The 21,540-nt window shown below is 37.7% G+C and overlaps 1 protein-coding gene across 1 annotated transcript; it reads left to right on the plus strand.

The window, feature by feature from the left end:
- The first annotated feature begins 876 nt into the window (after positions 1–876).
- On the plus strand, positions 877–17,786 carry sts (steroid sulfatase (microsomal), isozyme S). Its single transcript, XM_040141733.1, has 11 exons — positions 877–922; positions 1,056–1,224; positions 3,204–3,376; positions 3,931–4,052; positions 4,400–4,522; positions 7,385–7,796; positions 8,229–8,365; positions 11,866–12,003; positions 13,544–13,691; positions 13,989–14,113; positions 16,471–17,786. Exons 3-11 carry the CDS (start codon positions 3,222–3,224, stop codon positions 16,812–16,814), a joined length of 1,704 nt encoding a protein of 567 aa, XP_039997667.1. The 5' UTR covers positions 877–922; positions 1,056–1,224; positions 3,204–3,221; the 3' UTR covers positions 16,815–17,786.
- The last annotated feature ends 3,754 nt before the right edge of the window (positions 17,787–21,540 follow it).

Raw genomic sequence — 21,540 nt, forward strand, 5'->3', positions numbered from 1 at the left:
GCAATACCATTTACAGTAAGTGAAGATAAAGAGCTAATTTGCCAGCTCTCCTTCAGCAGGTTGCGCCACTGTTGAGGGGCCCTGACTGGTCAAGTCTCCTTTGGTTTTTAGCCTGTACTTAGGCTCATATGAGGTTAGCAGGTCAGAAATATGGCGAGAAGCCAACCCCATCTGTGCCTGGTCATTAAAGTTCAGTTTTTACATAGCACTGTATGTCAAGGTATGGTCAAATTCATATTTTTGATTTCCTTGTATTATTTAAAACACATACATATAGAGGGTACAAAAACTAACAGGATCCATCTCTTTCTCTTTGCTTTGTCGCAGATTTAAAGGTCGGTAAACTTGCCATCGATTTTGTACAGCCTAAACACACTGCTCTGGTTGGTGCTTCTTGTCAGTGACCCTCAGCTGAACATAAAATGAAGAGAGTTGGTCAGTTCTCAAACTTTAGTAAAAATAACAATCTATAGATTTATAGGCTCTCTTTCATTTCCATGAGACATCGGGGTTCTTCCACTGTGGATCTGATAAGCGCTTCTCTTGAATACTTTTTTTTGAAGTTTAATTATTCCTTTTTACGATAAGGTATGTTCTATGTTTTCATCTGGTTTGATCATTCACTTCCAACTGAAATACGTTACAAAATGCATAAAAGACAGAAAACCAAGAAATGTATAGTGTAATAAAGTACAAATATGATTACTAAACTGTGTTCCTATGAAATACGAACCTCACACTCTGCCCAGGTACTGTGACTTAAGTCTGAGCACTTTCCTGCACTCACACATTTTCACTGAGCACACAGGTGACGCTTATCAAAGTCTGTGAGGGTTCAGCATTTACAGGGCAGCATGGACTTTATGGAACTGGGTCCAGCTAGTTGTGATGTTGCCAAGCGTTTACCAGGACATAGGCTAATGTATGTCACCTTTGTTTTATCTGATAACATATTTTGGTTGCTATTATGGTTCCTCTATTCAAAGAATATTCCTGATTATTTTTATTTATTAGTTATTTCTCTCTCTTTTTATCTCTGCAACTTGTTCGTCAAGTTTTGTTTTGAAACTCAAGACCGGAAGTGCTGCTGTATCGCTCAGGCTAACCGGCTAACCTAACACAGCAAGCGCGACTTCGCTTTATCGCGAGATTCGCGAGTCACGCAGGCTGTCAGCTCCGGAAAGTTTGGATGGTTTGTTGTCTGTATCATTAGATGAACTGCGGGTAAGTTTGTAACACCTGAGCGTCTTTTAGGGACTGGAATGTGAAGTTACAGAACCGTGGCATAGTCTGCTGGTCCTCATACTACCTGCTTTCATTTAATGTTACTGCAATGTTAATTACAGTAACATTAAGTCAGAGTTGTCTTTGTAGGCTACTATATGAGATCCTGCACATTACATTACATTACATTACATTAGCCTGTTCTTAGAGGAAAAATGCATTTTTTAGTGTACTTTTCCAAAGTAAAAGAATTTATAAAAACATTTATTATTATATTTATTATGCTGATGGATTACCATTATTAATACATTAAAATGTAAACAACATTTTAATTTGTAGTTGGTTGTGGTGGAGCTTATTTTAACTACCGTATATACTGTGTGGTAGTGTAATATCTAACAGTACATCATGCCTAGTGTGTTACTCATTTAGTGTTCCACATTTGCTGAGTGTGAATTTGGATTTTTTGACCAGCCAGGTTCCAGACCTCTGAATCGCTACCCATATATCTGATGGGTTTTTTTCCAGCAGTTTAAATAATAATAATTAAATGACAACAAAATGGCAATTCATTCATTTTATCAACCGTTTTATCGGTTGGCCAATTTTATTGGCCAATATTGGCCTATCAAGGATATATTATTATCGGAATATACGTTGTCAGATATGGGCCGATATGAAAACTTTTATTTACAGATTTTAATGCAGAAAGGCGCTTGGGATAATTTAGAAATGGAGTCATCACATATTTTGTCCAGTTGAGTGCGATCCGACTCCATTGTTCACAATACTCTCAGCACTGTCTGGAGCACATGTAACAGAGTACACGTCACAGCTTAGCAGACAGTGGTGCAGAATCAAGCGGTGTCTTCATGCTACATTGCTAATTAGGTTGTGAAATTGCTGGAAAGTTAATAAACAGCAACCGGATCATTTTCTCTTTTCAATATAACACGGGCAAGGGCAACAAATGAAAGGAAAAACCAACATGAAGTGTCTTAGTAAGGTGTTGCCCCACCTCGTGCTGCCAGAACAGCATTGGCATTGATTCTACAAGTCTCTGGAACTCTGATGGAGGGATGGAACCAATCAAGTCTTCCAAAAAAGTGTTTTGATGGTGGCGATGGAGAGTGCAGTCTAACACTTGGGTCCAAAATCTCATAGGTGTATCGGCATCGGCTCAAAAATCCAGTATCGGTGGAGCTCTAGTTTCTGTTAACACTGGACATGAATGTCATTGTGCACTAACTTTACATTAAAATATATTTAGAGTGAAGCACATGCAGGAAGTGATAAATAAAGGCAATACCGTAACGCATCAAAATGAACTCATTGCAGCAAATAAACAGAGCAGAACTGAAAATATTAAAATATTCAATGTGGATGGGTCATGTCTGCCAGATACCTGATCTGAATGATAAGGTCAGTATCCTGCGATTATATATGAAGCATTGTGGTGTTACGTAGATGACCTGACCTACAAATCATATTCTCTAGATGTATGGGACCCTGCTTGTTTGGTACAGACCCCAGCAAAAATCACATCATCATCATCATTTTTATATTTTTTTTCAGTGAAAATGAAATTCAAAAATTTACACTAAAATCATGACTCATATCACAATCACACTATCTGGCAAAATAATATATAATGATATATGCAATGTGATTTTTTTGCATATCATTCAGCCCTATGACTTAGTAATATAGTGTTTCCCAATCAGTTTTTGTCAAAAACTTACTCAACTGAATGCTTGAATGGCGTCTGTAACAAGTTTGTATTGTTGCTTCCCAAATAAATTTTTTGATCATCAACAACATAATCTACCAGCTCAACTGTGAACTGTGTTGACTTTAAAAACATTCACAAAGAGCTGGGAGGAAATTCCAGGATATGTAAATGCTATTGGCTTCTAAAAGAAAATCAGTGAGTGTATATATAAACTCCAAATGGATCAGTGGTGTGTTTCCTTTTCCAGTGGTTCTGCTCTGACAACATGAAGTCCACATGGCTGCCATGCTCTCTGCTGCCGCTGCTCTTAGAGGTGAGCTGTGTGTCTCCTCAGGAAAGCAGTAAGCCCAACTTTGTCCTGATGATGGTGGATGACCTGGGAATTGGAGAACTTGGCTGCTATGGCAATAAAACACTGAGGTAAAACTTTTTTGCTGTTTTCACTTGGCTATGTGGGGCTGGATGGCTTCAGTATAGTTTTACTACTGTGTGTTGATTCACATAGAAAAGTCATTCACATAATTGGAGCAAACCTGTAGTCACTGTTATGACCTATACTGCAACCCGCCACCAATAGGCAATCGAGATACTTTCGCTTCTTCTGGGGAACTTTCATATATATTCTACTTTTTGTAAAAAAATATAACCTTATAATTCCTACAAGTAAGGTATTGAAAGTAGTAATGTTTTGCTAACAATCCGGAAACCTGGGTATCCTATTGCCACTAGTATTGCAAAATTTCAAACGGACTACTCAGGGCTGACTACTGAATATTTTCTTTGTTTTTTTATAATTTGGATGAAGTAATCCATGGCCACAAGCTGTTTTCATTGGACCTTTTCCCTTGATTTTGGATGATTGTTGCTCTTTAATTTAATTCCAAACAACATTAAAAAATGACTTTTAAAAGTCCTACATTTGTCTCTCTGAATGTTGAACCTGCCTTGTGAATGTTGATTAATTGTGTTTGCAGGACTCCCAATATTGACCAGCTGGCACGGGAAGGGGTGAAGCTCACACACAACATCGCTGCAGCGAGCCTATGCACTCCCAGCAGGGCAGCATTCCTCACCGGACGATACCCGATACGATCAGGCCAGGCCAACCTGCACTGACTGACAGTGCTAAATTTTGCTCTGCAGGCGATATCCACAGACAATAAAACTATTACACACTGTCAAATTGAACAGCTCTTTACTCCACTTCCTGTGGAAAACCCATTTATTTAATGACTGAATTATTTAACACAAAGATTTTCTTGATATACACTGTGCACTGTATTCATAAGGTACAGACGGTCTGTCATTTTGAATTCAGACAGATTATTACAGATACGTTTTTTTTTTTCTCCCATTTACAGAAGACTTTTATTTTCATTTAAAATGTCAGCCTTAAAATGTTTACTGGTTTAAAAGATTTTCTTTCATTTTCCTGTTTAACAGGTATAGCTGGTTATAGCAGACCTGCTGTCTTCATTTTTAATGCAGCATCTGGAGGCCTTCCCAGCCAAGAGCTTACCTTTGCTAAGATTGCCAAACAAGAATGCTATGAGACAGCTCTTGTAGGTACGCTGCAATTGTCATTTCACAAGTTGTTAAGTGTGGTTCTTATTGCTGTTGGCAGCTTTATGGTGGTTGTTTCAGATTTTGCACATTTGTTATGTGCTAATTTTTTTTGACTGCATTTAAACATTCACTGTGGAAAAAGCTGAAACAGCAGTGTTTTTCCAGGAATTTGTTTTAAAAAATGAGTCCAGATAACAGCTGACATTATGTGCTCTATTTATTGATTTCTTTAGGTTATTACTCCATTCACAACACAGACAGTTTGAAAATCCTTCACTGATCTTAAGGAGTATGGGTGGGAAATATGAAGTTTTCTATCACAGCTACTGTATATTGTGATATAGTGAAATGCAAAACCAGTTGAGTGAGAGTATAGATAACAAGTCAGGAATGGCTGTTTTTGGCTAATCCAGACAAATATCTGACAAATTAAGGTAATTCACCACATTAATGGAACAATCAAGCCAACCACTAACAGGAGTGACAGTTGGGTTTGAGAGAAAGCTGCCTTCACACAGGCAAGCATGCATGTATGCAAAGCGTAGTCCTCTCAGTCGTCTGAACAGGGACATTCTGGGGTGCAGACGCTGAAGGCTGCAGCAAAAAATCTCAGGGTTGTTTGGCACATTCCAGGTAGAGTGCTTTGTAACATGAATGGCATACAGTAATTGTACTCTCTACCTCACGATCATCACAAGAAAACTTTGGTAACGTTCCAGAGCAGTAAAATCTTTCATCATAAAATGTTAACCTTTCTGCGTGCTTTGGTGTCTGACAAGCCTTCAGACTCACGGATCTGCTACTCAAACTGGACTTCCTGAATCATTTTTCATTGTCTCACCTGTTCCTGGAGCAATATACAACATAGCCCCTTGCATTTTTTTTAACACAGGGCAGTTTTTGGTGTGAACACCCACTAACAGTTTGCCCACGACTACTGGACAGATTGGCTTGAAAAACCTAGTCTTGAAACTGACATTCATGCTCGCCAGAGGATGAAACCTAATGATTCCCGGATCACATAAAATCATTAGGATTCATGGTTGCCACCATCAGCCCAAAAAGAAGAAATACTGTATGTGTTATAGGTGTTTTGCCATTACATTTACTGATTTGTATTAGAAATGCTAGTTGATATTTGATGGGTTTCATAAAAAATGTATTTATATCTTTGTTATAAGATCCTCAAAATGCACTTCCTTACTTATGATGATATAAACCAATTTAGCTTCAATTATGGATTCAATTATGATTTTAAGAAAAACAGATGAAAGAAAACACTGATATTTTGATATTCACCAAACTATTCACATTATTCTACCCATCCAACACTTACCCACCACTGACTAATACTGGATTGTTAGGAACCTTGGTTCAGATATGTTAGGTCTTTCCTTGACTTTTTCTTTAGCTCCACCAGCAGGTCAAAGTTTTCACTTATTCATTGAAATATCTTGTCACCTGTGAGATGGACTGACACTAAGGGCTGGTTAAAAAAAAAAAATTTTTCAACTTAATCATTAATTTTACTTGATATCGGCTATCAATTCGTAAAATCCTAAAATCGATCTTTGTATTTGTGTCTTTTCACAAAGACGCAAATAGTTATGTTATGTTACTTGTAAGTGGTTCAGTTAGGGCAGCATGATGTGTAAAATGTCTGCTTTGTTGAAATGGATCTATTACAATGTGCATTTTAAACTAAAAAGTAATGTGGATGCTAGCTGGCTATATGAGCCACCTTGAGTCACAGTAGTCCCTTAAAGGGTGACGTGAATGTTTCAGTTTATGGGACTGTTGTGACTGTCATAGTTAGTTGACTTTCGCTATCTCATAGCGAATCTAGAGATGGCATCTACGAGAGGGACAGACTGATAAATGACTCTGCACACTGATCTGGACTCGGTTTGTGTTTGTTGAAGACATTATTATCTCTGGCTTTGAGATGTGAGGCCGTGGAAGTCGAGTGAACAGTATACAGATTCTACTTTATGTAGTCTGTCCCTGCCGGGGAGCGAACACCAGCTAACAGCTGTCTGCAGGTATCAGGTTGATGTCCTGTCATCACAAACAGTTCAGATGAATTAGTGAGCAGACTTTCAGTTTCTGTCCTGTCTGTTCTCACAGTGATCATTAAAGGGGATGTGCTGCTCTTAGTTGAAGCATCTACTACTGATAGTCTATGTGGAGCTCTGTGGGACAGCATTTATTTTTTAATATGTACAAAAATGATGCTCTTGTAAGTGGTGCAGGTTTTTTATTTTTATTCTTCTTGCTCAACTGTTTTACACAGTCATTTTGCATTTGCCAAGCAAAATAAACCCTTGCTCCACAGTTTTATAACCAGGAAATATGTTAACTATTTAGCCAATAATGTGCACTTTGCACAATTTTATATTCAAGGAAACAACAGTGTTTTCCACTTGCTGAGTGTACAAGAAATCTTAAGTTTCCAGGATAGACTCTGTAAAGCGCTTTACAACATTGGTATTTATCTGATGTAACTGAATCGAATCGAATCGAAATGAATTGACTCTGGACTTTGTGAATTGAATTCGAATCGGTAGCTCAGTGCAAATATCCAGCGCTAATTTACACAAAATTTGGGAGAGACATTCACCAACAGCAAGGTTGAAGCGTTTGATTCAAATTTTAGTGCAAAATGACTGTAATATAGCCCTGGATGTAGCTAGCCTAGTAGTCATTCAGGACTTTGGCTCTTTATAGCAGATGTATACTTAAAAACCTGTTTCCACTGTTGCATGTAAAATGAAATTCTGGTACCATTCAGTTTTCATGGGTTTTTCGCCTTCAATACTTGAATTTCATATACTTTTGTTGTAAATTTGTTCTTGGTCCCAGGAAAATGGCAACTAGGACTTAACTGTGAACGCAGTGACGATCACTGCCACCACCCCAGCATTCACGGCTTCAACTATTTCTTCGGTATCCCCTTGCCCAACATGCGGGACTGCCAACCTGGACATGGCACTGTGTTCCAGATCCATAAGTACTTACCATACAGGACACTGGCTATCGTATTGGTCACTGCAGCCTTACTCCACTACAGCAGAATCACCACCCTCTCCATTGGGGTGATTGTGAGCTGGCTGTCTCTGTTGCTCGTGGTCACAGGTCTGATAGCAGGATTCATCATGATTATCCCATACTTCAACTGTGTTCTCATGAGGGACCACAGAGTTGTGGAGCAGCCGTTCACATCTGAAAACCTGACACAGAGGATGACTCATGAGGCAGTGGACTTCATAGAAAGGTAAATATCAGCTTTCCTGATCCACATGGATCAGGAAACTCTGTCAGTCTTGCTGCTCCGTATTTAAGTATCAGAATTGTACTTGTTTCTACATGTTTTATAATGCTATACTGCACATAGCACTTTAGGGAGCAGACATTATAAAGAAGGCACATTTAAAAAAAAAAGAAATAGACGTTTTTTCACATAATAGGATGTTTCAATGAATTTGTGTCACTTTAGAGAAAATTTAGTGTGAATTAAAGTGAGCTTATTGCACTATATGTACACTACCACCACAACCACAACATTAAAACTGGTAACTCATTTTAATCTTGTAGCTGATCGGTGTGTGTGTGTGTGTGTGTGTGTGTGTGTGTGTGTGTGTGTGTGTGTGTGTGTGTGTGTGTGTGTGTAATGGTGATAATTAAACTGTATTTTCTGTTTCTGTAGGAACTCAGCCAAGCCTTTCCTGCTGCATTTCTCTTTCCTCCAAGTGCACACAGCCATGTTTGCTTCTGTAGCGTTCAGAGGAACGAGCCGACACGGCATCTATGGAGATGCCGTCCATGAGGTGGACTGGAGTGTAGGTAGGTCAGCAGAGTCTACTTTATTTAAAGGATTGGTCTGGTGTTATTCTGTATTTTTGTGGTTTTCAATAAATGCCATGAAAAGACCAAAATTAACAATGTGTTATTTTGTCTCTGTCCTTGGCCCTATGGTTCCTACTGAAGATGTAAATATTAAAACAGACCTCACAAATATATCATTTCGTTTTTTGAAAAGGCTCAAAAACTTCCTAAAAAAGCTGCTAACTGTAGTTTCTTTATCAAACATACAGGAGGAAATAGTGCATTTTTTCAGGGACTATTTTTGGCGGAAGATTAACCATCATTAATTATCCACAGTTGGATGCTCTCCTATTTCTGTATGTGGGATTAAGTCAAATTAAACCACAAATAAACCACATTGTGTCTGTTCGTGGTAGTGAAGGAACCATGGCACCCAGTGCAACAGTGTTGTTATCACCAGACACCAGACACTATCCTTGAATCAGCATGATTTACTAATAGTTTCTCTATCAGTTTTCTCTTTTTTCAGTCAACAACACCTTTTAGTGTAGAAAGTGCATGTAGTGTCATTGGTTTGGTACAGGACTGGCTTGTGGTACAGGAAACTTTTTTTTTTTTCTATTTTACGTACATGCATGTATAAAGTAGCGCTTTGTTTCTGTTTGGGAGACGCATATAGCATAGTGGTATGTTTACTGTGCCGTATCATCTTTGTCAGGTAGTGGAGACAGAAAACCCTAACTCAGTCAGAATTCAGAGCCTGAGAGTGACAGCACCAAAGCTGAGTGTGATAGGCTGAGACACCTGTAAGTCCTGCAAACCTGCACTGAAACATCATTCCATTCAAGCTTCAACATCTCTTTAATTCAATAATTATACGTGAAAATTGCCACAGAGTCTCATTAGAAGAAGTTGAAAAAATAGCGAGAATTGCTGCTTCTAGGAAAAATTCATTTTGCTCAAAATACAATTTTGAAAATAGTTTTTTCTGAGATTTTGTGGAGATGAGGTCTACTTTGTTTTCGATGACATATTCTGTTTTGTTCATTGTTGACTTTGTTTTCTGGATTTACTTTTGTAAAGCTGTTGTGCCTTTAGGGATGAATTTGTGTCTACATCCAACAGTCCCATTCACGTGAACGCAATGTCTCAGGAACACCTGGAGGGAATTTCTTCAAATCTGACATAAATGTTCACTTGGACTCAAGGATGAACTGATTAGAATGTGGTGGTCAAAGGTCAGGGTGATAGGGACCTCACAAAACACTTTTTTGGCCATAACTCAAGAATTCATATGCTAGTTATGAATAAAAAATTCACACAAATGTATAATAGGATAAAATGATGAAATGATGTCATTCCATATCGGAAAGGTCAAAGGTCAAACTTCACTGTGACATCATAATGTTCTGCAAAAATACTTTTCTGGCAATTATTCAACATTATAACTCAGGAACAGAAGGGCAGATTGTGACCATATTACACATTTGGTCGGATACTGAATTGATGACACTAAACTTGGGTGCCCACCTGGAAACTGCTGATTGTGTAGATCTGTGCTGCCGGGTTGAAGATGTGTGTGAAGTATTCACGTTTTAGAATTTGTAGCTTCTTTGCAGCAACATCCGTATTTGAAGCATTGTCTACTGTCATGGCTACACCTTTGTGTTCTTTCAGAATCAGCTTTATTGGCCGAGCATGTGAACACATACAAGGAATTTGACTGTTTTTTGTTTCTCTCTAACTTACACACAAGTAGAGTAAACATATTGCAGAAAAAGAACAACAATGCTCAAAAAATTAGGTCAAATACCTTTAATTAATTTCATTCAAAGTCTTCACTACATGAGTCTGGATAAACATGGATGTAAACTTTAATTTGACTGGCTGGTGGAGGCATACAACCGTGAGGGATCAATTCTAGTTAATTGTCATGTCACAGTGAGTAGTAAGGATTTAAATATTAGCCACTCATTATACTCAACCAAGTAGTAGCAAAACCCCTAAGTGTGTGGAATAGAAAAATTCTTTACTTTTTTATTTGTATCAGATATAGGCTCGCTTCAAGTAAATCAGCTTATCCTCCATTATTATAAAGCTCTGTTGAAATAGGCCACTTTTTCTCTTCTCTAATTGCAGTTCAGTCTCAAGGACAGCCTCCACATGATAAAACACCCCACAATGGACTGAATGTGTGGGGCTGTTTTCTTAATGAACATATAATTACCCCAATTATTTTGGCTTGAGTAGTGCTGTGTCAGCACAAAGGAGGAGCGCAATAATTGCTTTGTGTTTTGCTTGCTGAATGGGAAAATAAGTGTTTCTCCCTTTTCTTCCTGGCTCTTTTTTTGCCAAGGAGTTTTCAATCTGGACCCATCATCTAGAGTGGCAAGAAAACCTAAAAGAAACATGTATGATAAAATTTCACTGAGCAGTTGCAATTGCAGTGGCGCGCTGCAATCTTGGTGCCAACAATGATTGTGTTTTGCGTGGTCCGCCACCCGCCTGCTCAGCACAAAATTGTTCCAGGGTATTTTGGTCACTTTATTCAGTAAAATCACACCCATGCAAACCTCCCTAAAATCGTGTAACCTCTTTGTTTATGTTTTGCTTATCTCTCCACTTTTATTTGATGTATTTAAACCAGCTGATGTGATCATGCAGACAAAAAAGTTATTCTTTTTGTCTGGCACACAGAAAGACGGATGAGTGATTCTTAGCAGCTCTATAATCCACAACAGTTAATAGATAGTCTGTACTGACGGCCTTAACCTTAACCGGGGTGAGTCTCTTTATTAGGAATGATTTTGCAAACTGTCAAGCCACAATTATGCATGACAGAGCCACTGGTTACATTTTGTGCAACCAGTACCAGACTGACGGCTGCACTCCATCTTTTTTTAACGAGTCTGGCCAAAGTTGGAGCTCTGCATTTTTAATTATATAATAGGGAGACATGTTGCTGTGATCACTAACATTGTGTGATAGAGACTATTAGGGTTACGTTTGTATAGTGGCATTTCCACAAACAAATCAGTGTGATTTTGAAATTCCTAATTTATTTGTGGTTCATACCAAGATCACATTTATGTTGCAATATGAGGATTAAGCAGGGAACTTTAACCAGACCCTTCAGCAGTCATATTTCCATGTTAAACATGCAAATCTAGACTGAATTTAACATTAAAATAATTTAAGAAATAAAGACATCAACATGAAAAAAACAGGCCTGTTTTTAATTCGATTTCAACCATACATATGGCAGTAAGGTGGTATTTAACTTTAGATGGGTATGAATCATTGTATTTAAAATAACACAAGGAAACATGATGATCGATGCCCAGAGTAATTCAAAAAACTAGGCTTCAGTGTAAATATGTGTGTCAGATTGAAAAAAGAAAAAAAAAAAGCATATATACATATTTTAAAAAAAGTGAATATCAGACATTTTTTAATTTCAGTTCCAGTTGCCGGAGTACATAAACAAAAACAGTGCCCAAAATTTTGTCTGTTCTTAGGTCAGATCATTCAGACTCTGGACAGACTCAAACTGAGAGAAAATACTCTAGTTTACCTGACTTCAGACCAGGGGGCTCACCTGGAGGAAATCTCTGCCAGAGGGGAGGTCCACAGAGGATGGAATGGAATATTTAAAGGTACATCATGAGAAACAAGATTTCCTTTGGACTTGTTCTGATACTTTTTTGTATATATATATATGTATATATATATGTATATATGTATATATATATGTATATATGTATATGTGTATATGTGTATATATGTATATCTATATATATGTATATATGTATATATGTTTGTATATATGTATATATGTGTGTATATATATATATATATATGTGTATGTATATCTATATATATGTATATCTATATATATGTATATGTATATATATATATATGTATATGTATATATATATCTATATGTATATGTATATATGTATATGTATATATATATGTATATATGTATATATATGTATATATGTATATGTATATATCTAAGTATATATGTGTATATATGTATGTATATGTATGTATGTATATATATGTATATATATGTATATGTATATGTATGTATGTATATATATGTATATGTATGTATATGTATGTATGTATATATATGTATATGTATGTGTATGTATATATATATATATATATATATATATATATACGTATATATGTATGTATGTATGTATGTATGTATATATGTATATGTGTGTATATATATATATGTATGTATATATGTATATATGTGTATATATATGTGTGTGTGTGTGTGTTTGTGTATATATATGTGTGTATGTATATATATATGTATATGTATATATATGTATATGTGTGTATATATGTGTATGTGTGTGTATATACATATATGATGAATGTGTATATTGTTGTTTAATTTTAATGCTTTATAAAGGTTCCTGAAAAGGATTATATAATTTGTTCCCAGTCTTAAGGAAAATGGAGACAGTGTTTAATTGGTACACTTCTAATAAATTCCAATTTAAACCCAGAGAGTCTGTTAGTTAAAGCACACCCAGTGATAAATAGGGAATACATTTTCCAATAATAAAATGAATAATGAATGAATGCTTACTTTTCTTTCAAGAACATTTCTCTGGAAATCAACAACTGCTTACACACTCAGCACAAATAACTAAACTCAAGTCACTTTCTCACAGCTTCATCATTTTCTCTGTAATTGCATAGTTCCCTGAAGGAAACTTTTCAGGAAATCATTAGGAGATGATGCACCTCTAAAACAAAAGGTTATTAAACTTTCTGTGTGATGATGCTAAAAAACCTAGATCATGTATTAAAAAATGTCATCAAAATAAGAACATTTGTTTTATTCATGTCACACTAGTGGTGAAATGGTGTGTCCTAAGAGAGTCAGTAGGAGACTATTGTCAGTGATATAAGACTGGCTGCCAGACAGATTTGATTTAATCTCTGTTTGGACCCAGAAGACCTGATTCAAAGAGTAGTGAAAGGTCTGTAAGGCAGCCACTTTCAGCGATGTTATTTTAAGTCCGCATTAAAAGTTGCCAGTCTTAATGAGCAATGTGTTCCTTTAGTTAACTACCCAGCACTATTTGTGGCCCAGACATGCCGAGTTGTGGTAGATCGATCAGAACAGCTTTCATGACTATGTGTTCTTTTCTTTCTTTTGAGCAGCAGGGAAGTCCACAAATTGGGAGGTCCCAGGAATTCTTAGCTGGCCAGGAAAAATCCCCAGTGGTGGACAGGTAGACAAGCCCACTAGCAACATGGACCTGTTTCCTACAGTGGTGCACCTGAGTGGAGCATCAGTCCCAGAGGACAGGTGAGGCAGCAGAGCATTGAGACAGCACTTCCTCCACATGTCAGTCCAAACAAGTGCAGCCTGAAATCTAGATCACATTGAAAAAAGACAGGAAGGGTAGTGCGTGATACACTGGGCTCATAGTGAATGAGATCCAGGAACTGAGCAGAGGAAACATGTTTACTAATGAAGAGGGGGTATTAAGGTAATCCAGAGGCTTTGATCAGACGCCCATTGTGATTCACAGTACTGAGCAGTTGAATGCGTGTGTCAGAGAGATGTTGTTGCCACTGTTGCTTTCCGTCCTCTGGTCTGCAGGGAGATAGATGGTCATGACCTCATGGATTTGCTTCAGAGGAGAGTTGAATGGGAGTTGAACCATGAGTTTCTGTTCCATTACTGCAATGCCTACTTGAATGCAGTCAGATGGCACCCCCAGAACAGTAAGTCCAAACAATCACCCAATCAGATGCACGGAGAGTTATCCACAACATCACGTGTCACTTCACTTGTCACTTCCCGTGCACAAACCTGCATTGTAAAGAGCTATATATATAGTTTAGTATTTTTTGGCCTAGTAACTACAAACACTATATACCATAATTCGCAAATACTGGCCTTTACATCAAGTGTAGGGAGATGCAGGTCTTTATTTGAAACAGGCTAATACAAGAGACGGGCCTTTATCACTAATATCACCTGTTTTATATTTGATCATATTTAGTAGGAAACCTCCATTTTAATGCTAACCCAGCATTTGTCCATATTTACCTGTTGTCTTGAGAAATTCATGATGTATGATGTCCATTTCCACAGCACTAATTCCACCAGCACAACAGTCATATACTCCCCACTTTGCTGAAAACATTTTCTCTTTTAACACAAATACTGTTTTCACTCAGTAGTTAAAGAGTGAATAAATACCAAATTCCCTTTTTGAGGTAGGAAATAATATGGACAGTCATTTTATTACACTATCAACTGATTCTGCTTCCAGTCTGTAGGATTTATTGCAACAGCAATTATTTGTTTCTTAAAACCAAAATTGATCAGACCCATGGATTACAAGGCAACGTCATGTTGATCTGGGCAACATCCCCCTGTGATGACGAACAGTTCTATGCAGTTTTAGGCACTTTAGATGTTTCACAATAACATTGGTCTTATATCTTTTGCATCAGTGTATCAATATGAAGTATCATATTTTAGATTTCAAAACATTTATTTTGCAAATATTTATACAGTGTTTAATATTGTATGTATAATATACAGTTAGACATTTGCATGTGGTTAAATATAGTAACAAAGTAACAGACAACTTTCCAGATTAGAAAATTTCAGGAATTTGTTGGCCTAAAGCCTAGTGCATGATTAAACAATTATACTAAACAGGTGCTAATGAACAACAAAATAATATGCAGGTTGAATCAAAAGCATTAACTTAAATAGAAAAAGCTTTGTGGGGGAATAAAACTGGGTGAGGGACAGCCAGACTAAAAAGGTGAAATTGCTGAAAACATTGCTGAAAAGTTTCATCTAAAAATCTTACACTATGGAAAGAGTGAGCATAGCAACAAGACATAAGCTGATCATCCTCCATCAGCAAGCTCTCTTGCAGGCAGAAATCTTGTGGTAAACAGGTGTTTCCAGATGTGCTGTCCAAGCTTTTCTACAGAAGCACAAAGAAACAGGCAAGGCTGAGGATTGGAAACACAGGGTCAAGACGCATCGAGCTGACTTCCCATCAAGCGCCATCAGCTCAGAACTGGCAAATAAACATCTGCAGTTTACAGCATGTTTTTCCATAAGTGCCTACAATTTTTTCCACAGCTCGTTATGAAAACATCAAAGTTATAATTTGAAAAGAGATTGAGAGTGTGTGAACGCAGTTGCACTGAGTGAAATGCGAGCCAATACTCTGCCAATGTAGACAACTGCATCAATTAAATGACTAAAGCAAAATGACTGAACATTTCCTGCAGATTTTTAATATTAAAAGATGAGAGAGTTGAGGCCATTTGAGCTGCTGGAAGGTTTTTTCTGTGAATCCTTTCTGCAGGAAGATTTTGACAAAAGCTTAAAAAAAAAGTGTTGGAAATGAACTTAATCAATCAATCAAATGAACATAATATCGTGTGAGCTTTTAGATATCAGGTAATTCCACCCCTTCGTTGTTTGTCAGTGTGCTGGACTTTATTATCGAATAGCCTAGTTTCTTCCTGCTGGCTATTATTAAAGGCTAGATCACTGTTTGAATACTTGTCTTTATTTGAGTGTGTAAAGTATTTTTCCATCAACCAAATCATGTCAAAGGTTATCATTTTTTATAGTAATAGGGCAGTATTCCAATCTTGCACCATCATTTGACAACATCTGACATCTGGTCTACTGCAAACATCGCATTGATGAGTTTTGTTGTAACAAAGCCAGAGGCACGCTTTGACATCATTGAATGGCTATTTTAAACTCGGTTGTTTTTTTTTTCCTACATCAGTGAGGTTTCTGTTCAGCAGCTCACCCTCAAATGTCAGAAGTCAGAACATCCTTAAATGCACCAGCAGTGATAGCTGTTCGATTATCTATCTACAGCAACTTTTAACTCCAAGTAAATTTTTTCAATTGTAGAAACAAAAACTGTTTCTACAATGCTTGGCATTATTCACTGTGTGCTTCTTCTAGCTGCCGCCGGAGTGACAGCTGAGATTCAGCAAAGCTCATCTACATGACAAACTGAGCAAAAATACACAGTCTGCCTCGAGGCGAGAAGTTTCATTGAGTGCTTTTATTTGAATTTCTTCAGGTAGCTCAGTGTGGAAAGCCTTTTACTTCACTCCAAACTTCTACCCAGAGAGCGAGACGGCCTGTTTCCACACACATGTCTGCTTTTGCACAGCGGACTATGTGACCTACCACAATCCTCCACTACTCTTTGATCTCTCGAGGGACCCATCAGAAACCACGCCACTGACTCCTGACACCGAGCTGGCCTTTCACTCCATCCTGGCTGTGATGAAAGAGGCTGTGGAGAGGCATCAGAGATCGGTGAAGCCTGTGGAGAGCCAGATATCTGCAGGGAATGTGATGTGGAAGCCCTGGCTGCAGCCCTGCTGCTCCACATTTGGGCAGCTCTGTCAGTGCCAGTAGGACCAATAGGACGTCATTGGGGCTACGACAGTTGATCATTTCGGTGACAGCAATGACATCAAACTAATCTCATGTGTGACCCCAGCACTATTTTAGTGACTCCATGAGACTTTCATACAGCAACCTCAACACAAATCTTAGGGGAAAAAAATTCAAAACAGTATTTATTTTACCTGTTTCTCTGTAGCAGGTTGGATCTTCAGAGGTATTTTTTCAGTCTTTTAAAGGCAGGGGAGATGATGGTCATAATAGTTAGGGACCAAACAAAAGCTTGCAAAAAAGCAAAAGTAGTTATTTGCACAAGAGACCAAGCAGAAAATGTGAAATTGGCAATTAAGCTGCTCTAAGTGGGTTCACAAATGCACGTGCCAATACACGTGGATAGAATGATACACAGTCCTGCTGTGATCTGTTCCACTGATCAACAGTTGGTGGTGGTGATGCACCAAGAAATGCAGCTTACAGGCTAGAAAACATGGCTGCAAACAAGGATGAGATCGAAGTATTCAAACATCAGCCTTGCAAATGTTTTAAGAAGGAAATACATTTGTTAAACCTCAAGGATACAAACTGCATTTTGATTCAAACCAATCAATTTAAACAACTTTAATTTACTTTTTACAGTGGTTTTACACTGTATTAGTTAGAAATGTTATGTCGATAATGTAAGGGAGTATTGTACGGTATATATAGAAATGACTAAACATAAACAGAGAAGATGATAAGCTCTCATAAATCCATGGGCTCTTTAAATATAGCTCAGCAAACACTGGTACTGTTAGAGTGTTGCAGAGTGTAAACCAGAGGCCTGCAGTTTGAACTGTATGTGTTGTCTGTGCCTCTCTGTGTGTAGTATTTTTAGTAAGTTGAACAGTTTGCTGTTAGCTGTTTACTATAGCTACTCTCTTGTTGAAAGTGTCTGACAGCTGTCAAACACTGTCACTTGTGTAAGTATGTCTATGTCTGAATGTAACTCTTTGATCTGCTCTAATTAAAAGTAGCAGGGCTACAGTGTAACCTGACTGCCCCATCATCAGGGCGATGTGTTGGTCTCTGGCTGCCACAGTTTCTACTTTCACTTTCGTGCTTGTGTGTGTTGTGTGCAGCAGGACGCTGCAGTGCAGAACACTCCTGATGTGATAAAGAGGCTGTTTCAAGTTGGAGCACTGATTCATTCTTAATGGGCAAAAACCAAATAGTGTCTGATGAGATCAGTTATTAACAAGTGCTACAGTGCAGTTCTTTTATTTATACAGCACTAGGCAGCTGCTCTCAGAGAAATAGCTGTAAAAAGCCACTGTCCACTACCTGCTCGGCAGCAAACAGAAGACAGACACAGTTAAAGACCAGCCAGCAAACATAGTGGAGCATTTAGCAGCTAAAGAGCCAAATATTTCCCTCAGGGTTTTTCTCAACTTTATACGTTAATAATATTTCAGTTTTTGTGTTTACAGCATGTTCTGCTGCCCCGAACTAGTGAAGGATGCTGTTGGTTGAATTATTGGAAATGTAGCTTTCAGAGTTTTAGAGTTTTGGAGTTTCTCTCCTACTAGAGACAAAAATCAGGATATCACGTCCTCTTCTGATTAGATTTTGAACGTCCATTTTTGAAATCTGTTTCTTGTGTGTCCCTCAAATTTATAGAAGTGCAATACTAAATCACTTTAGTAAAAATTTTGGAAATCTTTCAGTTCAAAGCAGTTTATGTCCCTGCCTGACCCCAATGTTCAGACTGTGGCTGACAGTGTACGCCACTGAGCCCCAATAATAAACCAGCTGAGGAAGAACAATAGCTGTTAGTCATAGCCCTGCCACAGTACATGTGCATTTCACAAGACAAGCTACACAGCAGTGTTTTCCTTTAATTGTGAAAATCCATTTGTCTCACACAGAAATGGGAGTAAATTCTCTTACACGTAAAATAATTTATAATACCTCCCAATTTGGTAGATGTCAAAATCTGGTAGGCTGTGGTACAGAGGTTTGTCTGCTTTTCTCTGTTTTGTATCATCGTAAAATGAATACCTTGGGGTTTTACACTGTTGGTTGCTGGTTCAAATCACAAGACATTTGGAGATAAAAGTGTGAGCATTAGGAAACTTGGATTGGCATTTTATACATTTACCTGTCAATTCTAAGTATGTGAAAATAAAGTTATCATTACTTTCAGCCCAAATGCAGTTTTAACCATACCGGCTGATAGTGTTTCAGATCTAGAGGTATTTAAAATGACTTTAAACCCCACAGAAATAATCATATTCCAATAACTGTAATGAATAACAGGCTGCTGAGCTAGTAACTTAATATGCAGTGCGTGCACAGGCTTTTCTTAGTCAGAGTTCCACAAAGTTCTGTGCTTGAGCCTTCACCCTATATATGCTTCCTTTAGGAAATATTATTAAGAAACACTCCATAAACTGCCATTTTTATGCAGATGATACCCAATTGTACTTGTCAATAAAGCCCGATGAAACCAATCAGTTAGCTTAACTTCAAGCTTGCCTTAAGGACATATGACCTTGATGATCAGCAACTTTCTGCTGTTAAACTCAGACGAAACACGTTATTGTACTTGACCCCCAACACCTCAGAAACATATTATCTAATGATATAGTTACTCTAGATGGCATTGCCCTGGCCTCCAGTACCACAGATAGGAATCTCAGAATTTTCTTTGATCAGAATATGTCCTTTAACTCCCCCACAAAAGAAACTGCAATGACTGCCTTTTTTCACCTACATAACATTACAACAATCAGGCACATCCTGTCTCAAAATTACGCTGAAAATCTAGTCCATGCTTTTGTTACTTCTAGGCTGGATTATTGTAACTCCTTATTATCAGGCTGCTCCAAAAAGTCTCTAAAGACGCAGAGTTTTTTTTTTTAATTAGACCTGCTCTGTATGAAAAGTGCCCTGAGATAACCTCTGTTATGATTTGGTGCTATATAAATAAAATTGACTTGACCTGACTTTTTTGAACTGAGCTGAACATGACAGCTTTGTGCTACCAACAGACTGAGTGTACTCCTGAACTGAAGACAGATTCAGCAGATTAGACTGGTTCTGATGAAAACTGCAGGTGGAGTCAGAACGTCTTCCTCATTGAACTTTCTCCAGGATTCATTTTCCTGGACTGTCACACAGTAGAGCTACGAGACTAATAAAGAACAAACATCTCTCCACACTGTGCATACATACTTTACATAATACTGTAGAAAATAATCATTAAGTAGCTATTATGTTACTGAGTTTTTTGCTTCAGAGTTTTTTCGCTTAATTTTGTCGCCAGGACTTCAGGAAACATAGGATTGTCTTTGCAGTATGGGAGCTTGTTGTTTATTAGCTGGCAGCTCTCCTACCTGCTGGATGGATCTCCCAGCAGCACTGTGGCTCTGCAGGAACGTCTTCTATAGTAATGGTTACAGGCCCCAATCACATTTCCCAAAATGAGTTTAGATGTGGGCAGAAGTACAACATATAAATATGTGTGACTCGCATACAGACCAGACCTGGGAGGATTTTTTTTTTTCATTCCATCTTCTGTGGACCACTGTGGAATCAGTTTATACAGCATTCATTTAAAAATTACTTAGTAAAAACTACTCAGTACAGTTTTTGACATAGTGACTGTCTCACTGCAGTGATTCTGCAGCTCAGACTTGACAATTCTCTGCTTTTCAATGGATTTGAACACATTTATCAGAGCAGTAACACATTGCAGGTGCATAGTTTTTCAGTGCTGTACAGTGAAGTCAGCAGCTGAATAATTACACTAACAAATGGGCTCCTTTAGCTGGCCTGTTTCCAGAAAGCAGGCCTCTTCAGTGTTTCATTACGTAGACTGAATTTTCCAAGTAGACAAGCCAAACATAACATAACGAATAAAAAACAAGCTGGGGAATCTTTGGCCCCGGGTGGAAACAGAAATTTAAAGGAAGCTTTAAATGATCCTCATTACGGAAACCAGCAGGTAGGCTTACATAATACCAGGGAGGAAACACTAGTGGGTACATCTGCGTGTGTGTCTATGTTCTTGATGTTGGTATTTCTTTTTATATGTTAATTATGTATTTATATGATGTTTCACAACATCAGCTGTTATGAGTCAAAGCACTGGGTATCATGTGAAATGTTCTGAGACTAGTGCTGATAATTAACCTAAGTTTCAATAACAAAACTATACGTAACCTTTTAAAAAAATACAAATATGTATTTTTTACTTTTCGTTTCAGTTTTAACTATTTAATATTTGATGTCCAAAAAGGCGACCGTACAAGAACTTGAGCTAAATATAAAACTAAAACACAAAAATCCGAACTCATGGTCCTCTTACTAGCTTGTCCAAGGTTTTCAACTGTATCAAGTGGTCTTCATCCGTGGATGGAGTTTGCTCAGATGTCATGGAGATTATCAGGAAGTAAACATGCAATCTCCATTCATAGCATGTTTAGGACTTCTCATCAGTGTTGGCTTCAAAGGTAAGCAACAAAGTTCGGAAATAGTAGTCTGACCAAAAAATTCCATCTAACCCTTAATTGAATTTAATATTCTCATATTCAAATTTAAATATTCATTTTACAACAAACATCAGTTAACTAGGCAGTTTTTGGCTCCTCCTGCAGGTTCCAGAACTTCTTAAAATGCTCTGAGCCTCCTACAGTGGGTAGCACTCACTTGTTAATCTGCAATAATTTCACTTGTCTTTAGTTAAAATGCTTTTGGG

The sequence above is a fragment of the Xiphias gladius genome, chromosome 13, assembly GCF_016859285.1.
Source record: "Xiphias gladius isolate SHS-SW01 ecotype Sanya breed wild chromosome 13, ASM1685928v1, whole genome shotgun sequence".
NCBI classification, from domain to species: domain Eukaryota; kingdom Metazoa; phylum Chordata; class Actinopteri; order Istiophoriformes; family Xiphiidae; genus Xiphias; species Xiphias gladius.